This window comes from Nerophis ophidion, linkage group LG26 (assembly GCF_033978795.1).
Source record: "Nerophis ophidion isolate RoL-2023_Sa linkage group LG26, RoL_Noph_v1.0, whole genome shotgun sequence".
Classification (NCBI taxonomy): domain Eukaryota; kingdom Metazoa; phylum Chordata; class Actinopteri; order Syngnathiformes; family Syngnathidae; genus Nerophis; species Nerophis ophidion.
Window position 1 is genome coordinate 22,769,264 of NC_084636.1, and position 24,768 is coordinate 22,794,031.

The 24,768-nt window shown below is 37.4% G+C and overlaps 1 protein-coding gene across 1 annotated transcript; it reads left to right on the forward strand.

Moving 5' to 3' along the window:
- Positions 1-1,107: 1,107 nt before the first annotated feature.
- hsd11b1la (hydroxysteroid (11-beta) dehydrogenase 1-like a) lies at positions 1,108-24,058 on the forward strand. The gene is made up of 6 exons (XM_061888782.1): positions 1,108-1,323; positions 14,784-14,914; positions 14,982-15,185; positions 17,590-17,683; positions 17,753-17,918; positions 21,488-24,058. The coding sequence occupies exons 1-6, from the start codon at positions 1,239-1,241 to the stop codon at positions 21,669-21,671; spliced, it is 864 nt and encodes a 287-aa protein (XP_061744766.1). The 5' UTR covers positions 1,108-1,238; the 3' UTR covers positions 21,672-24,058.
- The last annotated feature ends 710 nt before the right edge of the window (positions 24,059-24,768 follow it).

Genomic DNA, 24,768 nt, shown 5'->3' on the forward strand with positions numbered 1-24,768 from the left:
CCGATAACCTGGAACAATTCAAACCGTTATATTTTTTGTATTGTTTAATTTGCATTGCCTCACACTGCATATATTTCTATATGACGCCGGATAACACTGCCGGAGCCGTCACTTTTTTGCGCTCGCTATCCCGGTACTTTCCCAGCTATCATCCGCCGACTGCCGTGTTGCTGCAGGGAGGAAAAGCGGAACGACACACATTGCGGAAACAACAATATTCTCCGTGCGTCGGCTTAATACAAATATATTCCACAACCCCAAACATGTCTTTTTCAAAGCCTGCAGTGAAGAGAAAGGTTAGTGATGAACAAAGACAATTCCAGGAAAAGTGGGAGATGCAATATTTCCAATGACGTGCGGTGAGGTTTATAGCTGGTGAGGCACTGACGTAATCAGAATCAGATTTACAAATATACAGTATGCGCTCTGCCCAGATTATTTGCCATTTGATTGGCAGCAGTTTACGGGTTATGTTTCATTTCTGCCTTCTTTACACATACAAACTGTCGCCCACAAAATGCGCATTTGATTAAAAACGAACAAAAATAATGTAATCGCCGTCTCACCTTTACTTATAAATGAAGTCCATGCGCCCGTGCTTCTGGATAAAAATATCCGTCACTTTCTGGTAAAAGTCCTCCTTCACTTCCTTCAGTTTTAAAAGTGTTATAAGACTTTTACTGCATAACTTTGGTAAGTGCCTGAGTGAGAAGAGGTTTTAAAATAATAAGCGCATGTTTACTTTTACCGCATGCCTTTGGTAAGCGCAGGAGTGAGAATAGGTTTTAAATTAATTAGCGCCCCGGCGGCAATTCAAGTAAACACGTTATTTCTAATATTAAAAAAAATAAAATGAAAAAATATTTAAAAAATATTAAAAACCCGGTCACAGTGAGGAGGAGCTGACCCTGGAGCTCCGGAGGAGAATTCCAATAGAACTGAATTAGCGCTTAAAAGTCCGTCATGTAAGATCATTTTTGACACAATTTAAAAATTATATATTTTCCTATCGTGAAAAAAATGCTTTTAAAGAAGGTCAAAGTGCATTATCAACGTTCACTTAATTGCACCGCCTTTACTACAAATGCCAAGAGGGGGCGGGGCCAGATAAAAAACAACAACCTTTGGATTATAGGAGTCACATTTATAGGAGTCACTTCTGGCGTTAAGTAGGAAATTGGAATCCTGGCACTTTGTTCGCTTGGATTATATAGTCTGAATTTGAATTACTTTACAACATGAAAACGTTCACGAAAGTGCTGCTGGCAAGTGTAGCCGTTGTCTGGCTGGCTGCCAAGTGGACCGCACCGACTTTCAATGCAGGTAAAATCATTTACTTTGTTTTCATTCTTCTGACAATATGACAGAAATCAAACGCCAGAAACGGGTTGGTGTCCATTACAAAACATGTTCTTTGGCTCCAAAATTAGGGTAGAGTTTGTTGCTTTTGTAACACATTGAATAAACAAGATGCAGCATGTCTTAAACTATGATGCAATCTAAAAGACCAAAAATCAGTTCGTATTCTTTACTGCTGTGTTTCTCAACCTTTTTTCAGTGATGTACCCCCTGTGAACATTTTTGTAATTCAAGTACAGCCTAATCAGAGCAAAGCATTTTTGGTTGAAAAAAAAAAAAAGAGATAAAGAAGTAAAGTTTTTGATTTATTGAATTGCATCCATCCATTTCCTACCGCTTATTCCCTTTCGGGGTCGCGGGGGGCGCTGGCGCCTATCTCAGCTACAATCGGGCGGAAGGCGGGGTACACCCTGGACAAGTCGCCACCTCATCGCAGGGCCAACACAGATAGACAGACGACATTCACACTCACATTCACACACTAGGGCCAATTTAGTGTTGCCAATCAACCTATCCCCAGGTGCATGTCTTTGGAATTGTATAATATTTCAAAATATTGCTCATTTGTAGTGGTCTTTCCTGAACTATTTGGGAAAAAAAGATATACAAATAACTAGTGTTTCAATTGTAAATAAAGATTTCTACACATAGAAGTAATCATCAACTTAATCTTTGGAGATTGTAATAGAGATCCATCTGGATTCATGAACTTAATTCTAAACTTTTCTTCACAAAAAAATAAAGTTTTTAACAATATTTATAGAACATGTCCACAAAAAAATCTAGCTGTCAACACTGAATATTGCATTGTTGTATTTTTTTTTCACAGTTTATGAATTTACATTCATATTTTGTTGAAGTATTATTCAATAAATGTATTTATAAATGATTTTTGAGTTGTTGCTATTTTTAGAATATTAAAAAAAATCCCAATACCCCTTGGCATACCTCCAAGTACCCCCAGGGGTACGCGTATCCCCATTTGAGAACCACTGCTCTACTGCAGTGTTTTTCAACCTGCCGTGAGATACAGTCTGGTGTGCCGTGGGAGATTATCTGATTTCACCTATATGGGGTATTAATATTTTTGCAAACCATTAATTAGGGCTGGGCGCTATGGCCTTTTTTTAATATCTCGATATTTTTTAGGCCATGTCACGATACACCATATATCTCTCGATATTTTGCCTTAGCCTTGACTGAACACTTGATGCATATAATCACAGCACTATGATGATTCTATGTGTCTACATTAAAACATTCTTCTCCCTACTGCATTAATATATGCTAATTTTAAACGTTCATGCACAGAGGGAAATCACAACTAAGTCAATTGACCAAAAATGTATTTATTAAACAGTTATTAAGCAGTGGCACACACATTCATGCCATTTCCAAACAGAAAGTGCAAGATTGTCAGAGACATTTTAAAACAAGCTATATATGATGTCACTAAGATGACATATCAAAACAACACTAAATTAAAGCACTTTTTGTACAGAACGCCACTATAATAGTTTAAAACAAACAACGTGCACTTTTGTGCATGATGTCACACAAGATATCGCAATAACTGTCAAATAAAAATGAGTTGCATGATAGGAAATCAAATAGTGAATGTCCTTTGCTATGTGGTAGGTTCCGGCGGATGTTATCTCCTTCTGATGTTGACTTTTTTTTCATACGGTGTTGATGTGGACATGGTTGCCTCTGCATTTTGTTGGTGTGGCACCAAACGAAGATGTTGACATGCAGAGTTTCAACCACTCTTCATTCTCTTGCAGGTGACTTTTCAAATGATGCTACGTATTCGCAGTAATGCTACTTTTCGTAGCAACGCTTTTGCCCCACACTTGACAAATTACGGTTGTCATATCGACATCTTCCCGCTTGAAGCCGAACCACCGCCAGACGATGGACCCTGTGCTGTTTTTCTTGGGAACAAATTCTTCCTTCATTTGTTACCAGATTGGCACCTTCTTTCTCTTGTATTACCACTCGCACCACAGCTAACGTTACCCATGCCGCTACCTCTCGGCTCCGCGAGGGCGTACACATATGTGACGTATGTAAGAAGGTGCGCTTGTTTTACGTCTCTCTGCGAAAGAGAGACAAGAAAGAGCGAGAAACGCCTGTAGTGTAATGCCCGCAGCTAAAAACAAACTGCCTGAGAACGTATACTCAAATATCACGATATTGTCATTTTCTATATCGCACTGAGAAAAACCCGCGATATATTGAGTGTATTGATATATCGCCTAGCCCTACCAGTAATTGTAGTCTGCAAATTATGTGTCGGTGCTGTCCAGAGCTTTTAAAAAGGGCCTTACATTTGGACAAAAATGCAATTTTATCATCAGAATGTCACACGGAAACATTTAAAAAATGTTGTACTTCAATGCAAGTCATTTATTTGCTCACAACTTAATAATAGTTGTTATCTATAGCAGGAGTTCTCGAAAACCTTTTTCAACAAGTTCCACCCCAGAAAAATCTTGGCTCTTTAAGTCAGTGGTTCTCAAATGGGGGTACGCGTACCCCTAGGGGTACTTGAAGGTATGCCAAGGGGTACGTGAGATTTTTTTTTTTAATATTATAAAAATATCAACAATTCAAACATCCTTTGTAAATATATCTATTCAATAATAGTTCAACAAAATATGAATGTAAGTTCATAAAAATACAATATTCAGTGTTGACAGCTATATTTTTTGTGGACATGTTCCATAAATATTGATGTTAAAGATTTATTTTTTGTGAAGAAATGTTTAGAATTAAGTTCATGAATCCAGATGGATCTCTATTACAATCCCCAAAGAGGGCACTTTAAGTTGATGATTATTCTATGTGTAGAAATCTTTATTTATAATTGAATCACTTGTTTATTTTTCAACAAGTTTTTAGTTATTTTTATATCTTTTTTTCCAAATAGTTCAAGAAAGACCACTACAAATGAGCAATATTGTGCACTGTTATACAATTACTGCGATGAGGTGGCGACTTGTCCAGGGTGTACCCCGCCTTCCGCCCGATTGTAGCTGAGATAGGCGCCAGCGCCCCCCGTGACCCCGAAAGGGAATAAGCGGTAGGAAATGGATGGATGGATGGATGTTATACAATTAAATAAATCAGAAACTGATGATATAGCGCTGTATTTTACTTATTTTTCTCTTTTTTTCAACCGAAATTGCTTTGCTCTGATTAGGGGGTGCTTGAATTAAAAAAAATTTCACAGAGGGTAGATCACTGAAAAAAGGTTGAGAACCACTGCTCTAAGTAATGACCAACCAACATGAAATTACTAGTAATAATAGTTATTTAAAAACTGATTGGCAACACTAAATTGGCCCTAGTGTGTGAATGTGAGTGTGAATGTTGTCTGTCTATCTGTGTTGGCCCTGCGATGAGGTGGCGACTTATCCAGGGTGTACCCTGCCTTCCGCCCGATTGTAGCTGAGATAGGCGCCAGCGCCCCCCGCGACCCCAAAAGGGAATAAGCGGTAGAAAATGGATGGATGGATGGGAAGGCAGACATTTTATTTAACAAGTATATCTGATGTTTTTGCCCACTGTAACATTACAAACCAAGCACACACTTCATCAAGAAGTGATACTCCATATACAGTACATATATACAGTGTTCTGAAATGAAATTTGCCAACAGTTGGAGTCTCCTTACTCATCTTTGACTTGGTTACTTACCATAAATCGACCTGATTCCCTTTTTCAGGTAACCTTTAAAAGAAATGTGTGATTAATCTGTGTATATTCATGATTAATGTGATCATACTAGTTAACTACTTAGATTTGACAGTCCTAATAATAACAACTAAAGAGTCAAGTCTGTTAAAAGGAAATGCCGGATTTGTTTGCATTTTTTTTACGAACAGGATCCATCACATGTCCGTATGGTCATTGAAAACGAAAAACTACACATACTGTACTATACTGTACTACGGTGGTTCCATGCTGGGACCCTTCAGCACCAATTACATGGAAAGCTCCCGCATACTGAACGTAATTTTCTTCCACCTCCTTCCGTCCAGGCAATGGCAAGCCACACAGTACGAAACACTCAACAAAATATCTGTGTTTGGAAAAGAAGCAATCACTGTACAACCTTTGCAAGAAAGTTTAACATTCCCCGGGGGGTGAATTGGGGAAGAGGCATGCAAAGTGAGCGTGTAATCGCACAATATTTGACATGCTTGTGACTTTGGAGCTTACACAGCATTTATTTAATGTAGCATTTAGCCCGGCGTCCGCAGGCTGATGAAGAATTACACAGTTGCGAGTAAATGGGCCGGCACATGAGCACGTAGAATACCAACATTCCTATTAGGGCTGATTACAAACCATGCAAAATGACTGCAAGACAAATTAAACATTGATTACCAGTCATTACTAATTACTAAATCAGATTTAGCTTGTCTAATTTATGCAAGTAGTTCAGTACAGTTCAGTTTATTTGGACCATGCATACGATGGACTAGTGCAGGGGTCACCAAAGCGGTGCCCGTGGGCACCAGGTAGCCCGTAAGGACCGGATGAGTCGCCCGCTGGTCAGTTCTAAAAATAGCTCAAATAGCAGCACTTACCAGTGAGCTGCCTCTATTTTTTAAATTGTATTTATTTTCTAGCAAGCTGGTCTTGCTTTGCTCGACATTTTTAATTCTAAGAGAGACAAAACTCAATAGAATTTGAAAATCCAAGAAAATATTTTAAAGACTTGGTCTTTACTTTTTTAAATAAAATCATTTATTTGTTTTACTTTCTTTCATATAACTTTCAGAAAGACAATTTTAGAGAAAAAATACAACCTTAAAAATTATTTTAGGATTTTTAAACACATATACCTTTTTACCTTTTAAATTCCTTCCTCTTCTTTCCTGACAATTTAAATCAATGTTCAAGTAATTTTTTTTATTTATTGTAAAGAATAATAAATACATTTTAATTTAATTCTTCATTTTAGCTTCTTTTTTTTCGACGAAGAATATTTGTGAAATATTTCTTCAAACTTATTACGATTAAAATTCAAAAGAATTATTCCAGCAAATCTAGAAAATCTTAAGAATCAAATGTAAATCTTATTTCAAAGTCTTTTGAATTTCTTTTAAAATTTTTGTTCTGGAAAATCTAGAAGAAATAATGATTTGTCTTTGTTAGAAATATAGCTTTTGTCCAATTTGTTATATATTCTGACAAAATGCAGATATGATTTTAACCTATTTAAAACATGTCATCAAAATTATAAAATTAATATTAATCAGGAAAAATGACTAATGATGTTCCATAAATTCTTTTTTAAATTTTTTTCAAAACGATTCGATTTAGCTAGTTTTTGTCTTCTTTTTTTCCGTTGAATTTTGAATATTAAAGAGTCGAAATTAAAGATAAACTATGTTTCAAAATTTAATTTAAATTTTTTTCCTGTCTTCTCCTCTTTTAAACCGTTCAATTAAGTGTTTTTTTCATCATTTATTCTCTACAAAAAACCTTCTGTTGAAGGAAAAAAAATGTACGACGGAATGACAGACAGAAACACCCATTTTTTTAATGTATATATAGATTTATTTATTAAAGGTAAATTGAGCAAATTGGCTATTTCTGGCAATTTATTTAAGTGTGTATCAAACTGGTAGCCCTTCACATTAATCAGTACCCCTCCTAAGTCATACCAAAGACTATAAAAATGGGACCCATTACCTCCCTGCTTGGCACTCAGCATCAAGGGTTGGAATTGGGGGGTTATATCACCAAAAATGATTCCCGGGCGTGATCAAGGGTGATGGGTAAAATGCGGAGAATAAATTCACCACACATAGTGTGTTTGTGACAATCATACGTACTTTAACTTTAAGCTTTATACAATGTAAAGCATCACACAATTTCAGTTGTTTCATTAAAGAATGTCTGAAAATGAGTAGGAAGAAGCAGAACTTATTTAATCATACCCCTTTTAGTACCATAGCAATTTTATCCAATTTTCTTGTTCTCTGTAACAGAACAGTGAACAAATACATAATATACCACAGTAAGCAAACACATATTAAATACATAAATAATATTTGTCTCAATAAAAAGACGGAAAAAAGGGTTCAAGATGTTCGTCATAATTCTTGTTCTGTGTACTTTGTGAACACTTGTAGTTTGAACAGTTTTTTAAACTGATCCTATTGGTGTTTTGTTTGATTTCTTTGGTTAATCCATTCCATTATTTAATTCCACATACAGATATACTAAAGGTTTTAAGTGTTGTACGAGCATTCAAATGTTTTAAATTAGATTTTCCTCTAAGGTTATATGTATTCTCTTTTGTTGAGAAAAATTGTTGTACATTCTTGGGTAGCAGGTTATAGTTTGCTCAGTACATCTTTTTAGCTGTTTGCAAATGCACCCAATCATTGAATTTCAATAATTGTGAGTTAATAAATACAGGGTTTGTATGTTCTCTATATCCAACATTACGTATTATTGTAATTTACCTTTTTTTGTAACACATTTAGTGAATGAAGCACACATTTGTAGTTGTTACCCCATATTTCTACAGCAGGGATGGCAGAGCGCTGATCCAAGCACAAGACGAGAGATAAGCAAGAGCTTTAGTATACAGAATACATGTAAAAACAGTGGATCCTGTCAAAAAGGCCAATTATGGTGTTGCATTTTAACCTACAGTCAAGCTTTATATCACTTTTTTTAGTTTGTCACTTCCACAGAGAAGTTTACGCACCGTGGGGGCTGTTTTGTCTGAAATTATTCGATAATCTCGTGGCTCCCTCAATGGAACATTCATCGGGGTTATCTGCGGTTACTTGGGAAGCTTTAGTAGTTTTCAAAAAAGTAAAATATGAATGTCAGGATGGCTCAGTTTCACCATGAAGTGACAAGGAATCAGTATTTAGGGTTTACGAGCATCATTTTAGGCCTGGCGCCAATCTTTACAGCACACAACTTTCGGATTTACCTCCAAATTTAATGTAATAACCGCACGCCTAACCTACCGTAATGACACGGTGGTATGCTTTATGACGCAGTTTCATACCTCAGAAAACACTGAGAAACAGTGTTGCCGGTTGAATTTTAACATGTGGCATGCGTTTCAAAAAGAAAATTGTAAGACAAAAATGAAGTTGTGTGATATTAATGTACAGCATTTAAAGTACAGTATCTATGATACAGTATCTTCTTTGAGCTGCGACTCTGTCAAACACACCATCAGCGGCTTTTCCATATTTTCATGGATATATGTCCAGCGTTTAGATATTATGTCAACATCGTCGGCGTCAGTATGGTGCAGACGAGCAGTACTATGCTTCAACTGATAATGGCCAATATTAAAATACAGCAGCATAGTAGGCCTAAATATGCATTAAAAACAACAACACAGAGGTTTTTGATGATTTATTCGTTTAATTCAATAAATACCATTTACTTCTTCTTCTCAACACTCTATCACACTGACTTTTTTCCTTCCAATTGTTTGAAAACCAACATTATGCCTTGCTAGGTATAAGATAATGAGGTATCAGGTGAAACCACAAGCTATGCCAACTAGCGGTTCATAACCTGAATTGTTGCAACCCATTGCATTACACCGAAGGCTTCATTACGATTCTAGGGATGCAACAATAATCGGTTTTACTATCAACTGCGATTAAAAACATCCCAGTTGTCTAACCACAAAAGCTCCACAGCATTTCAGTCATCCTCACTCGGACATAATGGCGGTACGTTATTTTCGCCACGACCTGCATCAACGAAAACATATGTACACCAGCTCTTATACGCACTTAACATTTAACTATGACACCTGTGAAGTGAAAACCCTTTCAGGTGACTACCTCTTTAAGATAATCCAGAGAATGCCAAGAGGGTGCGAAAAAGTAATCAGAGCAAAGGATGGCTATTTTGAAGAAACTAGAATATAAAACATGTTTTCAGTTATTTTTTCTTTTTTTGTTCGGTACATAACTCCACGTGTTCATTCATAGTGTCAATCTACAATGTAAATAGTCATGAAAATTAAGAAAACGCATTGAATGAGAAGATGTGTCCAAACTTTTGGCCTGTACTATAATATATATATTATATATATATATATATATATATATGTATATGTATATATATATATATATATATATATATATATATATATATATATATATATATATATATATATATATATATATATATATATATTAGGGGTGGGCAAATTAATGCGTTAATTACGAGTTAACTCATCAATCTATTAACGCCGACAATTATTTTATCGCGTATTTGCGTATGTTGTTGACATGCTTTTATTTTGTTAACGCCTTTTCTTATAAAGATGGCGGCGCCTGGACGGGCTTCGGCGTGGAGGGGCTGTTGGTAAAGATGGAACATTTGGCAAAAATACCGGACAATTCTGCAAATTTCATGGCTGGCTTACAGCGTGGTCACTCCGGGATCACTTACGACCGCCAGACAATTCTGGATGTGGACTGAATGACGCGTGCTTGCTAGACCGGCTAGCTAGCATGGGAATACATCCAGCGGCCTGTGAAGCAGCGGAGTATATGTGTTGTCTGTCTATTTATGAATAATGCAGACGAGGAGTGTTGGCTGAGTTCTTAACGTTTGCTTTTAAGAGCGTGCATATCACAACATACAAGATGCTGTCATGGCGACACACAACCTATACCGGGCTACCGCGCATGCTCGTCACTCCTGTTGCATGCTGGGTAGGGTAGTTCTTTTTTTCCCTGGCTCATAACATCACAATATAGTACCATGTATATGATGCATTCAGTTTATCAAAGCACCAAGCAAACAATCGGAAAATTCCCATCATATCAATTCCTAGATATGGTCATCATTATTTTAAGTGCACTACGCAGAATAAACACAACATTATTAATATTGCTACTACGGATAATTTAATCAAAAATTCCCTAAAACAGCCCACTACCTATAATATAGGTTTTTTAAACATAAGATCCCTGATAAAAATTTTTTTCCTGCTGTTACCTCAGAAATTGCCTGTTCTGATGTTATGATTGTGGCTCAGAGATTTGTATGTAGATTATATTTATTTTCCATAACAAACAGGATAACTTAAATACCCTGGCAGTGGTAGTAATAAGCTTAAATGTTTGTATTTACATTTTTTGAGTTGATTTTCATAAAATATGCTATTTAACTGCTACTGTTTAACAAGTACTGATTTGAATTGTGTTTGCACAACAAATGTTTTGGCGCTTTTGTTCAATGTTGGAGAATATTCCAATAAAGGTGCACTACACACTACTTTTGAACTCATTATTGGGCTTTGCGTATACAATGCAGTTAATCGCGATTAATCAGAGAAAAAGTGCGATTAACTTCGATTAAAATTTTTAATCGTTGCCCAGCCCTAATAATATATATATATATATATATATATATATATATATATATATATATATATATATATATATATACATATATATATATATATATATGTATATATGTATATATATGTTCTTTATTATAATTTCTATAGTCGTACTCTCAAAATCTATAATTGTTGCGTTCCTACACGACACACGGCCTTTTGATGGCCTCAAGATGTAATCCTGGTCTTGATTGTGTGACCTGCAATTCTCAGTCAAAACGCTAAAGGGAAGCGTTTAACCACATCTGTCATTGACTAAATCAGTGGTCCTCAAACCTTTTTCACCGAGTACCACTTCTGAAAAAAACTCGGCTCTCCAAGTACCACCATAATGACTCAACACAAAAAGACAGTAGCGTAGTAGGCCAAAGTATTCATCAAAAACAAGGCAGAGGTGTTGAAGTATATTTTTTCGCCGCAGTAGTATTAAACACAGTTTGAACAGTAACACTGTGTTTGAATATAGGAAAACATAATCAAGTGATTCTTTGGTCTACCGCTACATGGCTCGCGTACCACAATTGGTACACATACCGCAGTTTGACAATCACTAGATGTTTACCTTCTTGTGTAGTGACAACCGCTGCATTCAGATGGTTTTTGGTGCTGGAACTAATAGGCTTGTTGGTATACCGGTATTACGAGTTATATCTGTATATTTATAGAAAGAGGTATGTATTTGAGACAGTACTGCCCTACTGATATATAATATTTTTTGATGCTCCAAGGTTCTGGTGTCGCTACCACGCATTGGAGAAACCGACCCTCTGCCACATTAACATTCTCACACTCCCGACGTGCCCGCACTGTTGCTCCGTAGCAATTATAGCTCAGCTGAAAACCTCGCTGACGTCATTTTGGCAACAGAAACGGCCTTTTAAAAAGGCACAGACACACACGCACACGCTACTCTTATTATGAAACTTCTCTTAACTGCTTAAGACATACCGTATTTTCCGGACCATAGCGCGCACCGGATTATTAGGTGCACCACCGATTAATGGTCTATTTTCGATCTTAAAGGAGTCATATTATTATTATTTTTTTCTAAATGTAAAACACTTCCTTGTGGTCTACATAACATGTAAAGGTGGTTCTTTGGTCAAAATGTTGCATACATTATGTTTTACACATCATCTTCAAGCCGTTCTCTAACAGTCCTTTCCGGAGGCGCTGTTTTGTGGGTGGTCTTATTTACGTGGCTCACCTTCGGCAGCGTTTTATCCCCGTCATATTTGTTGTAGCGGTGTAGCGTGCAAGGACGGGAGTGGAAGCAGTGTCAAAAGATGGCGCTAACTGTTTCAATGACATCCAGACTATACTTAATCAATAACGGAGCAGCATCTCCTCATCCGGAAACATCAACAAGGCCGGAAATGTGTCCCGTGAAAAAACGTCCGACACTCTCTCTAATGTTCCTTGGGTGAATAATGTAAACTCACTACACCAGTAGGTTTTATCGCTTTCATGGCGAGTTTACTGACAGATATAAGTAAGGACTTTACACTACTTTATATTAGAAATGGCAACAGCGGAAGATGAATGTCACATAACAAGAAGATAGAGAAAAAGAAGAAGCTTATCGACTATGGTGTCGTCACCGTTCTACAAAGGCAGACGCAAACTATTTTTCATTATTTATGCAGATCCCAAATACAGATAAGCAGGTACCAGAAGGTAAGAGCAGTTGCTTTTGCATAATATTGCGAAACAAAACGCCAGATAATTTCTCCTACCATAGTAATGCTCGTATGCGTCAACAATCCATCACGCGGAGCGGCTCCATTGCTTACCAAAGTCGTATTAATACATTTTGATAGATTTTTGAACGCTGTGTGTAATGTTCTATATTTTTAATGGAACATATAAAATGTTGGTGTTGTTTACTTGAGTCATATTCCCATCATAGTGCAGTGTACACGTATCTCTTATGTTTGACTGCCATCTGCTGGTCACACTTATCATTACACCGTGTACCTAATACAATTGCTTTGAGGTCGGTAAGCAAAACCAGAATTATTCCGTACATTAGACGCACAGGGTTATAAGGCGCACTGTTAAGTTTTGAGGGGAAAACTTTTTTTTAAGTGCGCCTTATAGTCCGGAAAATACAGTAATTAAATTACTTTTTTGTTTAGGTAACGAGTACTTATAATTGATTAAAAGTAATTTTCAGAACAGTTATAATAACAGCACTGTGGTGTTGAGTTGAAACTAAAGAATTTGCGTATTTTGTTTAAAATACTTATATATATGGTGTACTAGGATTGTACGGTATACCGGTACTAATAAATAATAAAAACGGTACTATATTGCTTCTAAAAGATAGCAGTACTTTTTTGTTTTCATAGTCGTATACACATTGTGACATTGATGGTTTTACCGGCAGAGGAGCATGTTCGGCAACGCACAGGCACAGAGAATTTTGAAGCAGACATATGAGGAGGCAGAAAAGGGAGAATGGACGCATTTTTGGCTTAAAAACCAGAGAGGTGCTTGAGATTCTTCAAAACATAGCTGGCTAGCTAGCGGCTAACGTCCATCCGCAGTCGACGGTGTTTTATCTACTTCTAAATCACTAGTCATCACCTCCATGGCAGCAAATAAACTACATTTCTTAAATGTCTAAGCTAAACATGCTTAACTACATACCGTAAGGGGATACAATAGCTCATCGCTAACAGGCTAGCGCGCCTCAATGTAAACAAATGCCATGGGTGGGTCTACGTAGACCTTGACTGTAACAATACCAAGAGCCGTCTGGATACTAAAATGATTACATGAAATTTTAGTAATCACAAAAACTTATGTCATTTTTTATTATTTATAAAACTATAAAATATTGTACCTGGACACAGGGTAATTTTAGTTATGGCCAATGTCGCACTAATAGTCCTGTAAATACTTGATATTGGATTTTCACCCAAATTTGTGGTATCACCCAAAACGTATGTAAAGTATCCAAACAATAGAATAATAAGTGATTATTAATTTTTAACAAAATTTTGGATATAACTTGTTAAGCTGAAAGTAAGCAGATATTAACATGAAATGAACAAGTACATTAATAATCCATTTTCTACAGTTTGTCCCTCATAATTTTGACGTAATAATAAAATGGGAAATGACAAAATATGTTACTGCATAGGTCAGCAGCCAAATTAGGAGCCTTTGTTTGCTTACTTACTACTAAAACAGAAGTTGTGTCATGATCCACGTCTTGGATCATGGCATATTCTGGTTTTGGTTCTGTTTATCATATTCTGTCTAGTATTTGTCTTCCTCAGTTCTTTGTGGCACTTCCATGTTTTGTTCTGTTGTCATAGTTACCCATTTAGTGTCACCTGTCTCTCCTTTGATTAGTTATCTCCCTACTTAAGACCGCCTTTGTTTAACATTCTTTGTTGGACTCTTGTTTGCTCCCACGCAACAGATGACGTCGCATTCCAGCATTGTGGTAAGTATTAGCGCTCGATTAGCTTCCACGCTATTTTGTTTATTCTTTTCCCTAGTTCTCACGCTAGCGCTTTCTGTTCTTTCTAGCTTCCACGCTAGTTCTTTCGTTTTGTTTGTTAGTACGTTCGTGCAAAGTGTTCTGTTTCGTAGTCTGTTTTATAGTGTTCTTTAGTGTGTAAATAAATCATTATCCTTACCCTCACGCTGTGTTCTTTCTTCGCTGCATCCACGAGAGAACAACACTGAGACGTCACAAGTTGTCTCGTATTTTCACTATCTTGCTTAGTGACACAATTATTTGATTCTAATAAGAAACACATTTATGTTAAAAATAAGCCAATAATGACATTTTTTGTGATCCCCTTTATTTTGAAAAGTACTGAAATACGATTGTGTACCAGTACCAAAATATTGGTATCTGGAAAGCCTATTGTGTACTGTATTGCCATTCAGCCTAAAAATACTGTGATATCCTTTTTGGTCCATATCGCCCGGCCATAAACTAATTAAGCATTCAGTAATTATGTAACAAATAAATGTTTTCCAGAATCCCTCCGAGGTGCCAAAGTCTTGGTGACCGGCGCTAGCACTGGCATTGGCGAACAAATGGCTTATCACTACGCCACCTTCGGGGCCCAGATTGTCATCACAGCCAGGAGGGAAAAAATCTTACAGCAGGTAAGTCCAAAAGGGGATCTTTGAAATCAAAACGACTCCCAACGTCGACTCTCATCCTGGCATCAAGGTGGTGGAAAAGTGTTTGAGCTTAGGAGCCCAGAAGGCCTTGTACATTGCAGCGGACATGTCCAGTGACACAGACCCAGAGAGGGTCGTAGAGTTTGCTGTGGAGCAGTTGGGAGGTCTGGACTACCTCGTTCTCAACCACATCGGCTCTAGCCCCTTCAGCATGTGGCAGGGAGATGTAGAACACCTCGAGTGGCTGATGAAGGTAATGACGCATTTAGCTATAAGGCTTATACCAGGACTGGGCAATTATTTTGTCTCGGGGGGACAAATTTGGAGATAAAAATGTGTCTGGGGGCCGGTTTATCTATTTTTAGGAAGACTAATACGAAACCTCACAATAATGTCTGAATGCTAAAAACGTTATGACAGAGAGACCCAGAACGTACATGAAAATAAAGAATGTGGGATTTACAATATTAAGTATGAACGATAAAACACTGAATATTGACAATATATGAATGTTGCAACCCCTCTCGATCGACACATTTTACAATCAAGCAAAACGCAACAAAAATGCAACAAACACAGGAAAATATGAACGCGAAGGGTAAAAAAAACCCCCACCTAAAATATGATACATCATAGAGATCACTAACAGTGTTTCCCCCAGAAAATGTGTTAGTTACGTCTCTCCAGGGGGAAGGGGGTGGGTGGGTGTAAGGAACAGCGTAACTCGGCCTGTCGCCATCACGTCTCCATCTCATCGCTGCCACCACAGCCTGTGGGGCAATAGACCATAGACTGCGGTGAAGTAGGCCGGCTTCGTCGCGTGAGGAAGCCTACAATTTTTGGTTGTGTTTTCTGCTCCTTATGCTGAATGCCAATATACTATATATACAGTATATCTTGATATTTTTTCTGTAAAGTAAAAACAATACACAAAACAGTCAGAGTTAACTGAGATACAAAGTATTTTTTATTTTTTTTGGTTTGGTCTGAGATACAAAGTATGTCATTATAATGACTTAATAAGTATGTATTTTGACTTACTAATTTACTAAGTCAAAATAATGACTAAATGAGTCAAATTAATGACCTACTGTAAGTAAGCGTTTGCAATAAGCATTTGAAAAAAGTGGGGCCACATGCTGACATATGCTCAACTCATCATGCTTAATTTATTACAACATTTGGGATGTCCGTTAAATTTTTATCAACATGTGATAGCAGGGACCATGGCATTCAAAACTAGGCTGCTGCATGACTAATAATTAATGTAACTCTAGCTGAAAAATAGTACAATAGCAATAGGAGATACTATTCATCCCTGAACACCATGGAGTTCATGTAGGCTTTATGATGCAGTTACATTATTATATCAACTATCAGAGACAGAAACTCTTAATTTAACATGTCCTTTTTTGCTGCTCCAACACAGCTCAATCAACACAGAAAAAGGTCAAGTGAAATAAGTTAGTTGTTATTTGTAGGTCAATAATGCTTGTCTTTCTCTCAGACAGACACACACACGCATTCACGCATACACGCATACGCACCGCACAGTGCAGACACCGTTACGCTAAAAGCTAATTAGCATTCACCTCAAGGACTACGAGCGAGCTGAGCTGCTGCTTATGTTTCTAGAACATCAACAGGCTCATAGTGATGTTACTAGTAGTTGACTGGGTAGTGTTTATTATCATTTGGGGAGAGTCCGCTGCATCATGCTCACCTGCTAAACACCTATCTGCTCACCCCGTCTCTCCTCTCTGCCTGTGCTGTGAGCATTGAGTCCATGCGCTCTGAATATGCATTGCTGATTGGCTGTTACCGCTCTGCGAGTATACCAATCAGATGTTTGCGTAATCCAACTAGCTGTAGTATTTTGTAACCCCAGACTTACAAGCAGAACAGAAGATCTGCCATTCATCTATCTGTGCCTTTAATCAGAATACCCAGATTATTCCGCAAAAGTGTGTGCTTTCACACAGCAAGACAACATCCTGAAACCAGATATAAAATATAAAATACCGGCTGGACAACACAACAGGATCAAATCGCTATGACCCTGGAATTCCCCTACACAGAGGACGGCGGTCTATATATGCTCTGAAACTACACCAGATGGCGGATAATGACAATCAGGTTGTTTAATTACTCCATTCCGGTGCCTTTTACACAGAGCAGCAACAAAGAAAGAAGTTTTAAAAAATGTAACACGCTTCTATTACGGCTATGATGCTACACCGCCACGAAGAAAATGTGCCAGTGCCGTTTATGCGCAACAATAACACAAGAAAAAATGTAAACAGAAATACAGTGGGATGGCTTTGTTCTACCAGACTATTATTTTTAATACATACAGTTATTATTATTAATATGAATGATAAAAAATAAATGTTATTTTGTCACTATTCTAATATATATTTTTTTCAATTAAATATATACGAAATTTTATAATACTACTATACTGTTTGACCGTGTCAAAATGAATGCTGTAAATGAGTCAATTCAAACAACAAAATTAAGACTTTAGCACAGTGCTATGTGTGATTTATTAACATCAATTACTTTACAGCATTGGTACATCTGAGACATTGACACAGCATTATGAGACACAGCATTGGTACATCTGAGACATAGTCTGTTTATGCTCTTTCACGAAGGTCAACTTCCTGAGTTACGCTCAGATGGCCTGGAAAGGTTTCCCTGCCCTTGAGCAAAATAAAGGCGCACTAGTGGTGGTTTCATCCTTGCTAGGTAAGTAACCGCGTGGTTGTTGTTTCACATTGAGCAATAATACGGCTTGTTTTCATTGACGCCTCACAGGCAAGATGGCCAGTCCCTTTGTGGCTCCTTACATCTCAACCAAATTTGCGTTGAACGGCTTCTTTGAGGGCCTTCGCCATGAGTTGGCCCTGAAGAACAGCAACGTATCCATCTCCATATGCACGCTGGGCCTCATTGACACTGACTCGGCCATGGAGAAGGTCAAGTAAGTCCACAGTACAGAACACCATGACCGATATCTCTCTATCGCGCAATCCTTTGCAACTCATTCATGTGTGTAGTTTATATAACTGATAACATGACCTGCTACACATCATTACTATTGACCAAGATAAGGAGTCTTTGACTGGAGTTACAGGTAACCGCAACTATTCATTACCCATGTTCCTAATATTTATTTCTAGTATTTATTGTTACTTTTACTAAGAAGTCCGTAGAAATCAGCAAAACCAGTTTTTACTTTCATACACAAATATGTCAAGAGGCGTAAAAATAAAAGCATATCTGCAATTGGAGTAGACGGAAGGTACAGCAGCTATGCGACAACTAAGATTTTAGTTAGAATTTTACAGTTTTGTGTAATGAGGACAATACTCAGAGTATTGACAGTTTTTAGGGCGCAACCCGAGCAAATTCATCTTCCTGGAAAAAAGCTACTTTCTAGTCCACTGTTATGACAATGTGGCATAATTCTGCATAGAAAACAACTTTTTTCGACACAGATTTTCCTTCTGGAAAACCAAAATAAATACTTTCATCATTGTATTCATAACTACACTGCTCTGGAACTTATATACAGCAATTCCCTTTTTCCACATTTTGTTATGTTGCAGCATTGTTCCAAAAATGTAGTAAATTAATTTTGTCCTAAAAAAATTCTACAGACATCAATCAATCAAAGTTTATTCATAAATTCCTAAATCACAAGTGTCTCAAAGGACTGCACAAGCCACAACGACATCCTCTGTTCAGATCCCACATCAGGGCAAGGAAAAACTCAACCCAATAGGATACATTGAGAAACCTTGGAGAGGACCTCAGATGTGGGGACCCCACCCCTTGGTGCATTGGACGTCGAGTGGATCTAGTTAATAGTGTGAGAGTCCAGTCCATAGTGGGGCCAGCAGGGGGTCATCATGAGTGGAGTTAGGTTAGCAGCGCAGAGACGTCCCCAACTAATGCACAGATGAGTGGTCCACCCCAGGTCCTGACTTTGAACAGCTAGCGCGTCATCTGTGCAACCCCCCTCTCCACAAAGGAGAGGGGCAGAGCAGAAAAGAGACGGCAAATCAACTGGTCTAAAAGGGAGGTCTATTTAAAGGCTAGAGTATACAAATTAGTTTTAAGATGGAACCTAAATGCTTCTACTGAGGTAGCATCTCTAACTGTTACCGGGAGGGTCTTCCAGAGTACTGGAGCTGAAGCTGAAGCTCAGGTACATAATGTTTCAACTGATCATCCTTGAGATGTTCCTGCAGCTTAGATTGGAGTCTACCGTGGGTAAATGCAGTTGGTTGGAAATTATTTGGAAAGGCATACAGAGCTGTGTGTGTATGAAGTCCCACACTTGACAGTGCATGGCAGAGCACAAACCAAGACTGAAGTCGGAGGAATTGTCCGTAGACTTCAGAGACAGGACTGCCTCAAAGCACAAATCTGGGTAAGGGTCCATAAAAATATCTGCTGCCTTGAAAGTCCCAATTAGCAGAGTAGCTTCCATCATCCGTAAGTGTAAGAAGTTTGGAAAAACCAGGACGCCTTCCGCTCGAATGCAGCTGAGATAGACTCAAGCACCCGCCGCGACCCCAAAACGGACAAGCAGTAGAAAATGAAATGATGGATGTTTAAAAAATTTGCAAACATTTTTAAAAAAACACTTTTTTACATTTTTAAGGGATATTGTGGCTCTGCGATGAGGAGGCGACTTGTCCAGGGTTTACCCCGCCTTCCGCCCGATTGTAGCTGAGATAGGCTCCAGCAACCCCCCGCCACCCTGATAGGGATAAGCGGTAGAAAATGGATGGGATGGATGGATATTTAAAAAAATTTGCAAATATTTCCCCAAAATATTTTTTTTCCATTATTAAGGGATATATTGGTCCTGCGATGAGGTGGCGACTTGTCCAGGGTGTACCCCGCCTTCCGCCCGATTGTAGCTGAGATAGGCTCCAGCAACCCCCCGCCACCCTGATAGGGATAAGCGGTAGAAAATGGATGGGATGGATGGATATTTAAAAAATTTGCAAATATTTCCCCAAAATATTTTTTTTCCATTATTAAGGGATATAGTGGCCCTGCGATGAGGTGGCAACTTGTCCAGGGTGTACGCCGCAACCGCCCGATTGTAGCTGAGATAACCTCCAGCACCCCCCGCGACCCAGAAAGGGATACGCGTTAGAAAATGAAACGATGGATGTTTAATAAATTTGCAAACATTTCTAAAAAATACTTTTTTTTACATTAATAAGGGATATAGTGGCCCTGCAATGAGATGGCAACTTGTCTAGGGTGTACCCCGCCTTCCACCCGACTGTAGCTGAGATAGGCTCTAGCAACCCCACCACGAACCCGAAAGGGATAAGTGGTAGGAAATGGATGGATGGATGCATCTATAAGGCAGTGGTTCTCAAATGGGGGTACACGTACCCCTGGGGGTACTTTAAGGTATGCCAAGGGGTACGTGAGATTTTTAAAACATATTCTATAAATAGCAACAGTTCAAAACTCCTTTATAAATATATTTATTGAATAAAACTTCAACAAAGTAGGAATGTAAGTTCATAAACTGTGAAAAGAAATGCAACAATGCAATATTCAGTGTTGACAGACGGATTTTTTGTGGACATGTTCTATATATATTGATGTTAAAGATTAATTTTTTTGAGAAGAAATGTTTATAATGAAGTTCATGAATCCAGATGGATCTCTATTACAATCCCCTAAGAGGGCACTTTAAGTTGATGATTACTTCTATGTGTAGAAATCTTTATTTATAATTGAATCACTTATATTTCAACAAGTTTTTAGTTATTTTTATACCTTTTTTTCCAAATAGTTCAAGAAAGACCACTACAAATGAGCAATATTTTGCACTGTTATACAATTTAATAAACCAGAAACTGCTGACATAGTGCTATATTTTACTGCTTTATCTCTTTTTTTCAACCAAAAATACTTTGCTCTCATTAGGGGGTACTTGAATTAAAAAACTGTTCACCGGGGGTACATCACTGAAAAAAGGTTGAGAACCACTGCTAAAAGGGATATTGTATGTGAAATTTTGAGGACAAAAATTAATTTATTCCACTTTGGAATGAGGCTGTATCAAAACAAAATGTGGAAAAATGGAAGTGGTGTGAATGGATTTGTACACAGCAGTTTTGCAGGGACAGCATCGTATCGTGCAATGTTGTAACTACTCCCCCATAATCTTGGATTATTCGCATTTTCCCTTTAAAAAAAAAAAAAAGATTTTTGCACATTTTTAATTTAAAAAGCAACAAAAATCCATCCTGAATTTCCCAACTATTCCCATAATTTCATGTCTTGTGATGGCTATTGTGGCATAATAACATCTTAAGACCTTTTTGTCTTTGAATTTTTATTTTTTCACAAAATCTGAGAAAATCAATTCAACATTTCACTATAAGCCTCTCACGATTATCAATTTATTTATTTTTTTTTATCCAGGAATTATGATATGAAGCAGCCACACAAATCCTACCAAGTGCATGATTTAAAAGTGTCTAACTGCAGTGCTTCTTTATGTCCTAGGGGGGTCACTAACCTACCGGCCTACCCTGCCAGTGAAGCAGCACTGAAAATCATCATGACAGGAGCCACTGGAGAGCGGGAGCTCTTCTACCCTTGGTACACCTACATCCTCACCCTTAGTAAAGACTTTTTCCCCTCCATCAGGGACTACGTGGTGCTACGTTCTTACAACTACATCCCATAAGGACGACATGAGTGTGACTTGTACTTTCAAGGCTATACACTTCTAGTGGGGGCTCCGGTGTTTTGACTTGATATTTAATATGTATACTTATGTTATTTGGGATTAGACAAAATTTGTCTAAAATGTTCACTTTGTTCACAAAATGTTGAGCTGTGTCCATGAGGGTTTTAATTTGATCTACTGTACTTCAGAGAGGAGAAATACTACTACCAATACTACTAATAATGATGATAATAATAATAATAAGTGTCAGGCTTAGACAAAGGAATGAACTAAGATGCAGAGTAAGGATACTTAGTAGGGCTTTTATTTTGACCGCTCTTTTACCCCCAGAGCCAGAGAAATACAAAATCTGCTAATAACAAAAACGATCGACGAAAAAAGGTTCCAAAAACGGGAATAACCGAGAATCACTCCAAAAAGGAGGAAAATACAAAAACGAAGACTGACTATAAATTGCGTCTTATCTGCTATGAAACTTATCAACATAAAACGCTTCAACAGGAGGAAGAAAACAATTACTATGAAAATTTCTACACTTAATCTCAATCTAATAATGGTAAACAAAAAAAATCACTCCAAAAATTTGAGAAAAGAAAGATAAGTAGGAAAAAATAATAACTCACCACTTCGGTTGAGAAAAAGTAAATAACACAATTCACTCTACTATGGAGGAGAAAAAGCCAAACTCAAAATAGCAGCGTGGGAATTCAGGGCTTGGACATAGACATGGAAGCAAGACAGGCACGAAAACTCGAGACAATCTGACACAGAACAAAGGGAGGCATGGGCTTGTATGACACATGAGGGTAATGGGAAACAGGTGGAAACAATCAGGGGTCAGGGATGAAGTCAGACTGGTGACACAAGAGGAAGGGGCAAGTGATCTGAAACAAGAGGAGTGGCTTTTCAAAATAAAACATACAATTCACAAGACAAAAAAAAAACCAATACAATAAGTGTTAATGTGGCTTGGGGATGTTTGCTGTTTGAGAGGCCCTACAGCAAGGATAAGTTGCAAAATCAAACTAAAAGGGTTTTTGTTACATGGATAAAAAGATGATGGCCTGAGACGGATAAAATATTGTGAAAAAATGCCACTCAATTTGGGTTTTCTCTGGTTGTCTCATCTCCTTTGGTGATGGCAATGTTATTGGTTTTATTTGTTTCGGACCACAAAGTTTTACATGGAAAAATTATACAAAAAAGGATTTTATCAGAGATTATGGTGAAATAAACAATATGTAGAGGAAATAATGAATACAGAAAATACTGGTATTAGTATAGTACCGTGATACTATTGAATCATATTCGGTACTATACCACCTCAAAAAAGTTGCATCACAACATCATCTTTCGTTTTTTTTTTTTTTATTTATATTGTGTTTATAAACTCAGTAAATATGTCCCTAGACACCTGAGGACTTGAATATGACCAATATATGATCCTGTAACGACTTGGTATCAGATTGATACCTAAATTTGTGGTATCATCCAAATCTAATGTAAAGTATCCAAATAACAAAGGAATAAGTGATTATTACATGTTAACAGAAGTGTAGATAGAACAAGTTAAAAGAGAAAGTAAGCAGATATTAACAGTAAATGAGCAAATAGATTAATAATTAATTTTCTACCACTTGCCCTTAATAATGTTGACAAAATAATAGAATGGAAAATGACACAATATGTTCCTGCATATTTCAGCAGCTAAAATAGGAGCCTTTTTTTGTTTACTTACTAATAAAAAACAAGTTGTCTTTTATGTTCACTATTTTATTTAAGGACAAACTTGCAATAAGAAACATATGTTTAATGTACCTTAAGATGTTTTGTTAAAATAAAGCCAATAATGCAATTTTCTGTGGTTCCTTTTATTTAGAAAAGTACCAAAAAGTATCGGTATTTTGGTACCGGTACCAAAATATTGGTATTGGTATTAGTATCGGAACGACACAAAAATAATACACACATGAAATAAATGAAAAAGTTTAAAACAATAACTTATAATAATTTAAAACAAAAAAAGCTTACTCATTGCAAATTAGACAAACCCAAAGTTTAAAATATTTAGTCTTTCAGTACCTTTCAAAAGAGAGTACAAAACCTCACAATCCCGCAAACATTTTATTTTATCTTTCCTTGGAACAACAATGAAGACACAATATTTTCATACAGTCTAAATAAGTCCGTGTATAACTTGTGAAACAATGTAAACTTAAAGGAAGTCAACACACAGCAATTCAACAACAAAAGTAAAAATGTCCAAATTGGACCCCCTTAGCCATTTTTTTCCTCTACGGTGTCATGTGACCTGTTAGTGTTACAAGGTCTATGGTGAAAAATAAGGTGTTATATTCCGTAATAAAGCAAAAATATTGGCAACATTTTTGACCCAACTCTCTTGTTTCAGCTGCATATTAAGAAGATTACGAAACCAGCCTTTTTCATCTTCGTAATATTGTACATTCCGTCCCATTTTGTCCACTAGTGACGCGTAAAAAAAAATTGTTTGTTACACCCCGCCTTGACTACTGTAACATCTTATCTATGGCCAGAATTAAAGGATTACAGTTGGTACAAAATGTGACTGCGAGACTTTTGACTAGAACAAGAAAGTATTATATTACTCGCGATATTGGCCGACTTAAGGTGTGGCTTTAAAGTAGCAGTAGAGTGGAAAAACATGTTGTCTTATATGTTTCATTGTGTCCATTAAACCGTATCCAATTGTATTTGCAATCTGCAAAGTATGTGAAAACACATTTAAACATCACAAAATGCCACAAATTTAGTCAACCATTTAGAATATTCCTCTCCGAATGACATCACGGCAGTAACGCTTCTGCACGCTGACCTTGTTATCAGATCAGTCATACTGGAAATACGCAAACATTTGAAAAACATATCATCCATCTTCTTCCGCTTATCCAAAGTCAGGTCGCGGGGGCAGCAGCCTAAGCAGGGAAGCCCAGACTTTCCTCTCCCCAGCCACTTCGTCCAGCTCTTCCCGGCGGGATCCTGAGGCGTTCCCAGGCCACCCGGGATACATAGTCTTCCCAACGTGTCCTGGGTCTTCCCCGTGGCCTCCTACCAG